Source organism: Psammomys obesus, unplaced genomic scaffold, assembly GCF_907164565.1.
Source record: "Psammomys obesus unplaced genomic scaffold, mPsaObe1.curated_primary_1811, whole genome shotgun sequence".
NCBI classification, from domain to species: Eukaryota; Metazoa; Chordata; class Mammalia; order Rodentia; family Muridae; genus Psammomys; species Psammomys obesus.
This window is the reverse complement of record NW_026585504.1, coordinates 42893343-42905785: the sequence shown is the minus strand read 5'-3', so window position 1 is coordinate 42905785 and position 12443 is coordinate 42893343. Positions and strand designations below refer to the sequence as shown.

At 40.6% G+C, this 12443-nt stretch overlaps 1 protein-coding gene across 1 annotated transcript; it reads right to left on the bottom strand.

Annotated features, from left to right (window-relative positions):
- Positions 1-282: 282 nt before the first annotated feature.
- LOC129674476 (olfactory receptor 4X2-like) lies at positions 283-1212 on the bottom strand. Its single transcript, XM_055604444.1, has one exon. The coding sequence runs from the start codon at positions 1210-1212 to the stop codon at positions 283-285; it is 930 nt and encodes a 309-aa protein (XP_055460419.1).
- Positions 1213-12443: the final 11231 nt, after the last annotated feature.

Genomic DNA, 12443 nt, shown 5'->3' with positions numbered 1-12443 from the left:
AATACATCTTTTATATAATATGTATCTGTCAAGATACGGTGAGAAAGCTTATTAGTTCATTTATTTCTTTGCTACAGTATCATGGATAGCAGTAGTAATGCAAACAATCTAAAATAGCTAACTATGTAACAGCATTTTCATAACAGAAACTAATTTACAAATATTTTAGAAAATATTTATCAGTTACAATAATGTTAAATGAGCATTCTTTCCACTCACAGTGCCCATCAGTTTGGACTCAGCACCACTCTGATAGCAATAGCAATGGCCAATAGCCAGACTCTATTTTTCATTTACTTTCATTGTCCTGATCCATAGACTCTTCACGGCTTTCTTCACTTCTGCATTTCTCAGGGAATAGATAATAGGGTTGAGGAGGGGAGTTATCACTGTGTAGAACACAGCTATCATCTTGTCTACAGGCAGGGTAGCAGAAGGCCTCAAATAAATGAAGATACACGGACCAAAGAACAATATAACCACAGTGACATGGGACCCACAGGTGGACAGAGCTTTGCGTCGTCCCTCAGAACTCTGAGTTCTCAGATGATACAAGATGACCACGTAGGATGCTAAGAGGACAACAAAGCTGGTCACGGACAGTGTTCCCCCATTGGCAACAATCAGCAGACCGATGAGGAAGGTGTCTGAGCAGGCAAGCTTGAGCACAGGAAGCAAGTCACAAAAATAATGGTCAATGACATTGGGACCACAGAAGGGCAAGCGGAAGATGAGAAGGATCTGGGCAAGGGAATGCACAAAGCCTCCCATCCATGCTGTTCCCACGAGGACCGCACACACCTGCCGGTTCATGATGCTGGTGTAGTGCAGGGGCTTGCAGATGGCCACATAGCGGTCATAGGCCATCATCGTGAGTAGGAAAATCTCAGCGCCACCAAAGAAATGCATGAAGAAAAGCTGTGTCATGCAGCCCCACACAGATATGGATTTCTTTTCAGCTAGAAGATTCAAAATTAGTTTAGGGGCTATTGTGGAGGAATAACAAATCTCTACAAAGGAAAGTGAGCTGAGGAAGAAGTACATGGGGGACCCGAGACTTCTGCTGGTTGCCACAATGACCACCATGAGAAAATTCCCCAGCACAACAGCTGTGTACAAGGGCAGAAATATCACAAAGCAAACTCTCTGCAAGTCTTGATTGGCAGTGAGTCCCAGGAAAATGAACTCAGTCACATTGTGTATGTCAGCCATGAGGGAGCAAGTTGCTGGTATGATCTGAAAGGTTACAAAGACTTCATGAAATAGCTAAGACTATATATACATATACATACAGACAGACAGACAGATAGATAGATAAGGAAACTTGTGAACTAAGTTTTAAAAGATGAATAGAAGCTAATAATTAAAATAAGGACATACCAAAAAGACAGAGAAAGTGTGAATGCATTGTGTATGGCTGTAATTCTGGAGAAAATAACTGTAAAGCTGAAGAAAAAGAATACCCCCTGACAAGTGAAGGGTCTTCAAGACTTTGAACTTTACCTACAGTCAATGAGGAATCACCAAGAGTGTCTCATTCTAGGATCAAATGACCTTATTTGCAGACAGTCATGTCAAAGAGGGGTGACCAATAATAAACTCAATAAATCCACTCATTGTTCAACACAGGGCAACCAGGACAGTATTGTCATATCCAAGTTAGCTATTTTTCTAGTACTATTGAATATTTTTACTGTACTTTCCCCTACAATTTTTTTTGCCTTTCTCCTGACTCATTTCTTTTTCTTGGTTTACAAGGGATGGTCCTCAACCTCTCATGTACTCAATTAGTGTCTTCTGAAAACATGTCCATGGTGTACCTCCCTTGGCATTCAACACCTTTTAAGAGGACCATAAGCCTGTACACAGCCATAGTCTGAGATCTTCATTCTGCTTTTTCTCCAAATTCTCATTGTCTAAAGTTGTTTACTTGATGACATCATCATAGTTCAATCTATGCTAACTTTTCTTTTTTGCTAGTATGTTCTTTCCTCCATATTTATGCCCCCAGTGTCAGTAGTTTGACATCCTTTCATAGTTCCTACTCATGCCTATTGTCTTTCCTAGTGAAAGCTATCTAGAACTTCAGAAAATCACCCAGACTGCCACTGACTGACTTGAAAATTATCCTAACGTATTCTAGATTTTGTCCAGAGTAGTGGAGAGCTATCTGCATCCACAGAACCTCTCCTACAGCAAGACTGCAAGGCACCTGACAACAGGATCCAGATGACTTCCACTCATATCACAAAGCTTCCCATCCTTAAGGGATCAAACTGGTGAGATGAGTTAGCTTGCTAGGGGGCAAAACAACACACTAGTATAAACACAGAAACAAAAAAAAAGGGTAAAAACCAAAATCCATTTTTGAAGAAAGGCATTGCTATAGCCAGAATCCTGACCTCACATATTCAGGTTTTCTTGGGTGGTAATTGTGTGATATTCAGGAAGTTCTATAACTTCTTAGAGACTATCATTCCAAACAACACCATGCAGATAATACATACTTCAGAAATTGAGACCATAAATCCCGTTCACAGTCTCCTGGTACAGGTTAAGTTCTCCTCATATGACTCTTCGTTTTTCTTTCAGAGATAGGAACCTTACAACCTCCCATATTCATGGGTCCTCACAGTCAGTGGTCCCTCTTACCTCACGACAGTTTGGAATCATAGCGTTTACTGACTCATAGTAATTTATGCAGTCATCTCTCTGACTACAGTGTGAGCCCCCTTAAGGTAGAGACTATTTTTTTCTCAACACTTCCTTGCTAGTACTTTATGCATTTCAAGGCACCATTCCCTCTTTTTTTACAGTACACTCAGTCATCACATGCACAAGAAGCCCACAAACACAAAACTAAAGTCATACAAGAGTTCTTGGGATTTTGGACTCCGAACATACAGATGCAAAAACGTCTCTTGGCTCACACTGTTTCTCCATGAGCCAATGGAGAAGGACTAAGCCAGCTGTGCCCTACCTCTGCCTCCCTGGACTAGTAGGCTAGATCCCTTTGCAGTCTTAGACTTAGAGATATAGAGACTATATATAGATATAGAGACACTATGACCTCAACCCTACATAATTTTTTAAGTAAAAGAAAAAGTAGACTTGCCTCCCAGATGTTTCATAGAAAACTGAGCAAGTGGACAGATCAGTCTTAAATTCATGCTCCCTAGATGACAACAAGGGAGAAAGCATGATCAGGTGAAAAGAAAGAGGTCCCTAGAGACCTGTAGTCTCTCCCCTTCCTAACAAGGCAGAATGCCTCATGGGAAGCAAGACCTCAAAAGCATCTATAAGAAACAACATCAGAAATCAGAGAGAAATTCAAACCAGTTGAATTTGCCCAATGTTCACCGAACACTGGCCCGTGAGGGTCTATTAGCAAGAGAGAATTCTCCTACCCATCATAAATCTAACATGATGGTTTCATTTAAAATAATATGTCTGACAAAAGAGTCCCAAGCATTATGAAACATACATGTCAGGAAATTGAAAAAGGACATCTCATTGTCTGTAGTGAAAACACACACACACACACACACACTAGTATAAAACAAAGATTCTCAGTCAGAGATGGGTTTGCCTCAGAGGGGGTCTGGTTCTGTCTAACAGCACTTTCCCATTGTCCAACTTAGTTGAGAAGAAAAGTTCCAATGACATTTTTTTAAGTAGAGGTCAAGGATACAGAGAAATATCTTACAAGGCACAAGACACACTCCCACATAACAAAGAATAGCCCAAACCAAAGAAGCCATAAACCTACCATTGAGATAATCTGACATAGAGAACATTAAATTGCTGTAAACTAATATCATTAAAGATGTCATGTTGTAGATTGCATGAGAGTCCATTATACTCCTTTTAGCATGCCTACATGTACTTTATGTTTTCTGTGATAAGACATCTTAAAGATTCTATAAAAACATTTTTTCAAACAAAATATCATCTGTGTAAGTGCAAATCATAAAAACTCAACCTTGTTGTTTAACTTCTTGGGTTCTTTATATATTCTGAATATTAGCCCTCTGTCAGATATAGGGTTGATGACGATCCTTTCCCAGTCTGTAGGCTGTCGTTTTATTCTGATGACAGTGTCCTTTGCTTTACAGAAGCTTTTCAGTTTCATGAGGTCCCATTTATTGATTGTTGATCTTAGAGCCTGTGCTGTTGGTATTCTGTTCAGAAAGTTGTCTCCTGTGCCGATGAGGTCAAGGCTCTTCCCCACTTTTTCTTCTAAGAGGTTCAGTGTGTCTGGTTTTATGTTGAAGTCTTTGATCCACTTGGACTTTAGTTTTGTGCAGGGTGATAAATTTGGATCTATTTGCATTTTCTGCATGTAGGCATCCAGTTAGGACCAGCACCATTTGTTGAAGACACCATTTGCTGTCTTTTTTTCCAATGTATGGTTTTGGCTTCTTTATAAAAAATCAAGTATCCATAGGTGTGTGGGTTTATTTCTGGATCTTCTATTCGATTCCATTAATCCACCATTCTGTTTCTATGCCGGTACCGTGCAGTTTTTATTACTATATTGCTCTTTAGTACATCTTGAGATCAGGGATGGAGATATCTCCAGGAAATCTGTTGTTGTACAGGAGTGTTCTAGCAATTCTGGGTTTTTTGTTTTTCCATATGAAATTGAGAATTGTTCTTTCAAGGTCTGTAAAGTATTGTGTTGGTATGTTGAGGGGAATTGCATTGAATCTCTAGATTGCTTTTGGCTGATGGCCATTTTCACACTCAACCTTGAATAAAGATTAAAGGAAGTCTATTAAATTTAAACGAAATATTAATAAGAAAACTATAAAACCTGTTAAGATTTAAGAAAAACTTTAAAACTTCCTTTTGAATATGTAACTCCTGAATGAAAGCAAGGAATCACAAAAATGAATGAACATGAATAATTAGGACTGAGGTAATAGATCCCTGGTAAAGAGCACTGACTGCTCTTCCAGAAGATCCAGACTTTATTCCAGGTGCACACATGAAAGCTAGAAAACCATCTTTGGAAATTCTGTCTGCGGGGGGCCAAGATGGCGGCACCGGGAGAACACCGTGTCTGAGAAGCAGGACAACACACTCCGTGCAGTGACCAGGAGACTGAACTCTGGGCCCTAAAACAACAGCAATTGATCGTGTTTCCCAGGTGAGGGGAGGCTCCCACGGCGTGGGAAGCGGTCAGGTCCACTCTCTGCTGCCCAGCCAGAACCTGGAAGAGAACCTGGCTAACGCTGGCTTTGGGTCTCCAGGCTGGTGCCGCAAGTCTGCTTGCCCCGACCACTTTCACAGGCTGATTGGTGGGCACAAGGGTGCCTGAGGCTGAGAGTCCCAGTCGCAAAAAAACCCCACGGGGAAGGAAAGTTGCCAAACTGGTCACAGGTCACCCAGTCTTTCCCTGGAAGGTCTCACTGACCACGGGTATTTGCCGCCATCACAATTGAGCTCCCGCCATGCACGGATTGCAGCTGCGCGCCCAGCTCAAAATCCCTACTCCCTCTTTGGAGGAGGCAGGAGGCGGCCAGCAGAATCTGCCACAGACCACATTGTCTGTACCCCAACCCAGGAGCTGGAGAACATAGAGAAAAGATCAGGAACTACAAAGGTAAGCATCACCAACAGAATACAAGAGATGGAAGAAAGAATCTCAGGAGCCGAAGATACACTTGCGGAAATTGACACGTCTCTCAAAGAAAAAGTAAAATCAGAAAAGTTCCAAACACAAAACATCCAAGAAATCAAGGACACCATGAAAAGACAAAACCTAAGAATAATAGGAGTAGAAGGAAAAGAAGACATCAGGCTCAAAGGTCCGGAAAATATTTTCAAGAAAATTATAGAAGAAAACTTTCCCAACTTAAAGAAGGAGATGGCCATAAACATACAAGAGGGCTACAGAACACCAAGTAGACTAGACCAGAAAAGAAATTCTTCACGTCACATCATAGTCAAAACACTGAACCTACAAAACAAAGAAAAAATTCTAAAAGCAGCAAGGGAAAAAGGCCAAGTAACATATGAAGGTAGACCTATAAGAATCACACCAGATTTCTCAACAGAAACTATGAAAGCCAGAAGGGCCTGGACAGAAATCATACAGTCCTTAAGGGACCACAGATTCCAACCCAGACTACTATACCCAGCAAAACTTTCAATCAACATAGACGGAGAATTCAAGATATTCCAAGACGAAACCAAATTTAAACAATATCTACATAGTAAACCAGCTCTACAGAAGTTACTAGAAGGGAAACTCCAAACCAAAGAAAACAACTACATTGAAGGAAACAGAGGAAATAGATAACTACAAAAAAAAAACAAACAAACAAACAAACAAAAGAAGACAAGCAATGAAACTCAGTGACACCACCAACACCACATCTAAAGTAAGTAACAATTGTTGGTCACTAGTTTCTATCAACATCAACGGACTCAACTCCCCAATTAAAAGACACAGACTAACAGAATGGTTGTGGAAACAGGATCCAACATTCTGTTGCATCCAAGAAACACACCTATGCAACAAAGATAAACACTACATCAGAGTAAAGGGCTGGAAAAATGTCTTTCAAGCAAATGGTTCCAGAAAACAAGCTGGAGTAGCCATCCTAATATCTAATAAAATAGACTTTCAACCCAAGTTAATCAAAAAAGATAAGGACGGCCACTATATTCTCATCAAAGGAAAAATCCACCAAGAGGACATCACAATTTTGAATATCTATGCCCCAAATACAAGAGCACCTACATTCGTAAATGAAACAATATTAAAGCTTAAATCACACATTGATCCTAAAACCCTAATAGTGGGAGACTTCAACACTCCACTCTCACCAAGGGACAGATCAACTAGACAGAAAACAAATAGGGAAATAAAAACACTTACAGAGACCCTAAATCAAATGGACCTAATAGACGTCTACAGATCTTTTCACCCAAACTCAAAAGAGTATACCTTCTTTTCAGCACCGCATGGAACCTTCTCCAAAATAGACCATATAGTTGGTCATAAAGAAAGCCTCAACAGATACAAAAAGATTGAAATAATCCCTTGTATTCTATCTGACCACCATGGACTTAAGCTGGACCTCAACAACAACAGAAATAACAAACAGCCTACACACATATGGAAACTGAACAACTTGTTACTCAACGACAGCTGGGTTAAGGAAGAAATAAAGAAAGAAATTAAAGACTTCATAGAATTCAATGAAAATGAAGGCACAACATACCCAAATTTATGGGACACATTGAAAGCAGTGCTCAGGGGAAAATTTATAGCACTAAGTGCCTACAAGAAGAAATTCGTAACATCACATACAAACAACTTAATGGCCCAACTGAAAATCCTAGAAAAAAAAGAAGCAGATACACCCAAGAAGAGCAGAAGGCTGGAAATAATCAAACTCAGGGCTGAAATCAATCAATTAGAAACAAATAAAACTATCCAAAGAATCAATGAAACAAAAAGCTGGTTCTTTGAGAAAATCAACAAGATAGACAAACCTTAGCCAAACTAACTAAAAAGCAGAGAGAATCTATCCAAATCAACAAAATCAGAGATGAAAAGGGTAACATGACTACAGACACAGAGGAAATTCAAACAATCATTAGGTCATACTACAAAAGCCTATATGCCACAAAATTTGAAAACCTAAATGAAATGGACAATTTTCTTGATAGATTCCATCTTCTAACATTAAGTCAAGATCAGGTAGAAAGACTGAACAGCCCTATATCCCCCAAGGAAATTGAAGTAGTCATTCACATTCTCCCCTCCAAAAAAAGCCCTGGGCCAGATGGTTTCAGCGCAGAATTCCACCAGACCTTCAAAGAAGTGCTCACACCAATTCTCCTCAAACTATTCCACAAAATAGAAACAGAAGGTACATTACCAAACTCATTCTATGAAGCAACAGTCACCCTGATACCTAAACCACACAAAGACCCAACAAAAAAAGAGAACTTCAGACCTATCTCTCTTATGAACATTGACACAAAAATACTCAATAAAATACTTGCAAACCGAATCCAAGAACACATCAAAGAGATCATCCACCACGACCAAGTAGGCTTCACTCCCAGCATGCAAGGGTGGTTCAACATACGGAAATCCATCAATGTAATCCATCACATAAACAAACTGAAGGAGAAAAACCACATGATCATCTCCTTAGATGCTGAAAAAGCATTTGACAAAATCCAACACCCATTCATGTTTAAAGTCTTAGAGAAATCAGGAATACAAGGCACATATCTAAACATAGTAAAGGCAATATACAGCAAGCCTATAGCCAACATCAAACTCAATGGAGAGAAACTTAAATCAATCCCACTGAAATCAGGGACAAGACAAGGCTGCCCACTCTCTCCCTACCTCTTCAACATAGTACTTGAAGTCCTAGCCAGAGCAATAAGACAACTAAAGGAGATCAAGGGGATACAAATCGGAAAGGAAGAGGTCAAAGTGTCACTATTCGCAGATGATATGATAGTATACATGAGCGACCCCAAAAATTCAACCAGAGAACTCCTCCAGCTGATAAACACCTTCAGCAAAGTGTCAGGATACAAAATCAACTCAAAAAAATCAGAAGCCCTCCTGTATACCAAAGACAAAAGGGCCAAGAAAGAAATTAGGGAAACAACACCCTTCACAATAGCCACTAATAACATAAAGTACCTTGGGGTGACACTAACCAAGCAAGTGAAAGACCTGTTTGAGGAAAACTTTAAGTCTCTGAAGAAAGAAATTGAAGAAGATCTCAGAAGATGGAAAGATCTCCCGTGCTCATGGATTGGTAGGATTAACATTGTGAAAATGGCCATCCTGCCAAAAGCAATCTACAGATTCAATGCAATTCCCATCAAAATACCAACTCAATTCTTTACAGACCTTGAAAAAAAGATTCTCAGCTTCATATGGAGAAACAAAAAACCCAGAATCTCCAAAACAATCCTGTACAACAGATCATCTGGAGGTATCTCTATCCCCGATCTCAAGTTGTACTACAGAGCAATAGTAATAAAAGCTGCATGGTATTGGCATAAAAACAGAAAGGAGGATCAATGGAACCGCATAGAAGACCCAGAAATAAACACACACACCTATGAATACTCGATTTTTGACAAAGAAGCCAAAACTATTCAATGGAAAAAAGACAGCATCTTCAACAAATGGTGCTGGTCCAACTGGATGTCCACATGCAGAAAAATGAAAATAGATCTATATTTATCACCCTGCACATAACTATAGTCCAAGTGGATCAAAGACCTCAACATAAAACCAGATACTCTAAATCTGTTAGAAGAAAAAGTGGGGAACAGCCTAGAACTCATTGGCACAGGAGACAACTTCCTGAACAGAACACCAACAGCACAGGCTCTAAGAGCAACAATCAATAAATGGGACCTCATGAAACTGAAAAGCTTCTGTAAAGCAAAGGACACTGTCATCAAAACAAAACGCCTGCCTACAGATTGGGAAAGAATCTTCACTAACCCTTTATCTGACAGAGGACTAATATCGAGTATATACAAAGAACTAAAGAAGCTGAAAAGCAGCAAACCAAGTAATCCAATTAAAAAATGGGGAACAGAGCTAAACAGAGAATTCTCTGTAGAGGAATATCGAATGGCAGAGAAACACTTAAAGAAATGCTCATCCTCATTAGCCATCAGGGAAATGCAAATCAAAACGACCCTGAGATATCACCACCTTACACCCATCAGAATGGCCAAGATGAAAAACTCAAGGGACAACACATGCTGGAGAGGTTGTGGAGAAAGGGGAACCCTTCTCCACTGCTGGTGGGAATGTAAACTGATAAAACCACTCTGGAAATCTATCTGGCGCTTTCTAAGACAATTAGGAATAGTGCTTCCTCAAGACCCAGCTATACCACTGCTAGGTATATACCCAAAGTTTGCTCAAGTACACAAAAGGGATATTTGCTCAACCATGTTTATAGCAGCATTATTTGTAATAGCCAGAACCTGGAAACAACCCAGATGTCCATCAACGGAGGAATGGGTACAGAAATTGTGGTATTTTTACACAATGGAATACTACTCAGCAATCAAAAGAGAGGAAATCATGAAATTTGCAGGCAAATGGTGGGATCTAGAAAAGATCATCCTGAGTGAAATATCCCAGAAGGAGAAAGACAAACACGGTATATACTCACTTATATAGACCTATAAGATATGATAAACATAATGAAATCTATACACCTAAAAAAGATAATCAAGAGAGCCGACATGGGGTAAGATTATCAATCCTCGTTTAGAAAGACAGATGGGATGCGCATTGAACATATGACAGGAGTCTACTGAGCGCATTTGAAAGACTCTAACTAGCAGTGTTTTCAAAGCAAAGACTCATGACCAAACCTTTGGCAGAGTACAGGGAATCATAAGAAAGAAGGGGAGTTAGTCTGATGAGGAAAGGATAGGAGCTCCACAAGGACCAAATATATCTGGGCACAGGGTCTTTTCTGAGACTGACATGCAACCAAGGACCATGTATGAATGTAACCTAGAACCTCTACTCAGATGTAGCCTGTGGTAGCTCAGTAACCAATTGGTTTCCCATAGTGAGGGGAACAAGGACTATTTCTAACAGGAACTCAATGACTAGCTCTTTGGCCTCCCCACCCCCCAAGGGAGGAGCAGTCCTGTTAGGCCACAGAGGAGAGCTTTGCAGCCGGTCCTGAAGATACCTGATAAAACAGGATCAGATGAATGGGGAGGAGGTCCCCCCTATTAGTGGACTTGGCAAGGGGCACGGTGGAGATGAGGGAGGGAGGGATTAGGAGGGAATGAGGGATTGGGACACGGCTGGGATACAGAGTTAATAAAATGTAACTGATAAGAAAAAAATAAAATTCAAAAAAAAAAAAAAAAAAAAAGAAAACCATCTTTAACTCCAGTTCCAGGTAATCCAATGCATCTCTTCTCATCTTTTGATCTGGTTTGGTTTTGGTTTGGTTTGGTTTGGTTTGGTTTCCTTTGGTTTCCTTTGGTTTCCTTTGGTTTGGTTTAGGTTTGGTTTAGGTTTGGGGGTTTGAGGTTTTGGGTTTGAGGTTTTGGTATGGATGTGAGGGCGATCTGGCTGTGACATCTGTCAACCCATTTATCGCCAGGGCTGATTTGGCTGATCTGGCTGACTAGGTGGGTGTGCCCTTCTGCTCCATGTGCCTCCTTCCAGAAGCTGCGCTCTCAATTGAAGAGGACGACCTTCCCCAAATAGAGGAGGACCTGTCTTTGGGAATACGAGTAGCTGCACTTCCCTGTTAGAACCTCCAAACAAGCTCAAGGTTTTGGGGTTTTGGTTTTTGGATTTTGGTTGTTGTTGTTGTTGTTTTGAGACAGGGTCTCTCTACATAGCCATGGCTGTTCTGGATCACTGTGTAGACCAGGATGACCGCAAACTCACAGAACTCCACCTGCCTCTGCCTCCACGGTTCTGGGATGAAAGGTGTGCACCACCACTTTCTAGGTGTACCTTCTTACTTTACTACTTGACACAATTTCATGGGAAACTCCCTGGTTCTCTAGCTATAACAATCTTTCAGATGCCTCTTCCATAATGGCATGCTTGTTATTGATGTGGGTCATAGATATCACAGCTGGGTACAACTGTTGTTTCCCTCCTTTAGAAGTTTGCGTGGTGACTTCTGAAACTGAAAAAGCCAATCCTCAGGAAAGTGGCATTCAGGTAAGTTCCAGCTCATAGGTCTCTGGGTCCTAAGTCCAAAGGGCATTGAGTCTTCAGCAATAGAGACTTATCTCCATCTCTGAGGAAAAACCAAGGGCCACAGCAATACAATGAATGTTTTGGGGAGTCTCTTGGAAAGTCCTGGACAATAACTCAAAAGATAATTTCTTATGTCTAGTATTTCAAGGATGGGTTGTGAGGCTGTCTTTAGAGTCTTGGAAAAAGCACTAACAGTTCAGATGAGAGCTTTTTCTTTCTTCTGTTAGTTTTAGTCTTTTTCAATTTTTTGTTTTATGTTTTCTTACTCTATTTAATTATTCCTTAGATAACTGTTTGTTTCCTAGTGAGAGAGAGAGAGGAAAGCTGTTAATCTGGAAGGGAAGAGAAGTAGGGATGAATGGGAGGACTAGGGAGAGGGGAACCTTAATCACAATATATTGGGGGTTTTATTCTTTTTTATAATTTATTTTTTATTAGTTTATTCACTTTGTATCCCAGCTGTAGCCCCCTCCCTTATCCCCTCCCGATCTCACCCTCCCTTCCCCATCTCCTCCCATACCCCTCCCCAAGTCCACTGATAGGGGAGGTCCTCCTCCCCTTCCTCTAACCCTAGCCTATCAGGTCTCATCAGGACTGGCTGCATTGTCTTCTTCTGTGGCCTGGTACAGCTGCACTGTCCCCAGGGGTAGCTGATCAAAGAGCTAGACCCTCATTTCATGTC

Coding starts and splice junctions, on each gene's coding strand:
- LOC129674476 (XM_055604444.1), bottom strand. CDS start 1,212: ATGGCTGACATACACAATGTGACTGAGTTCATTTTCCTGGGACTCACT.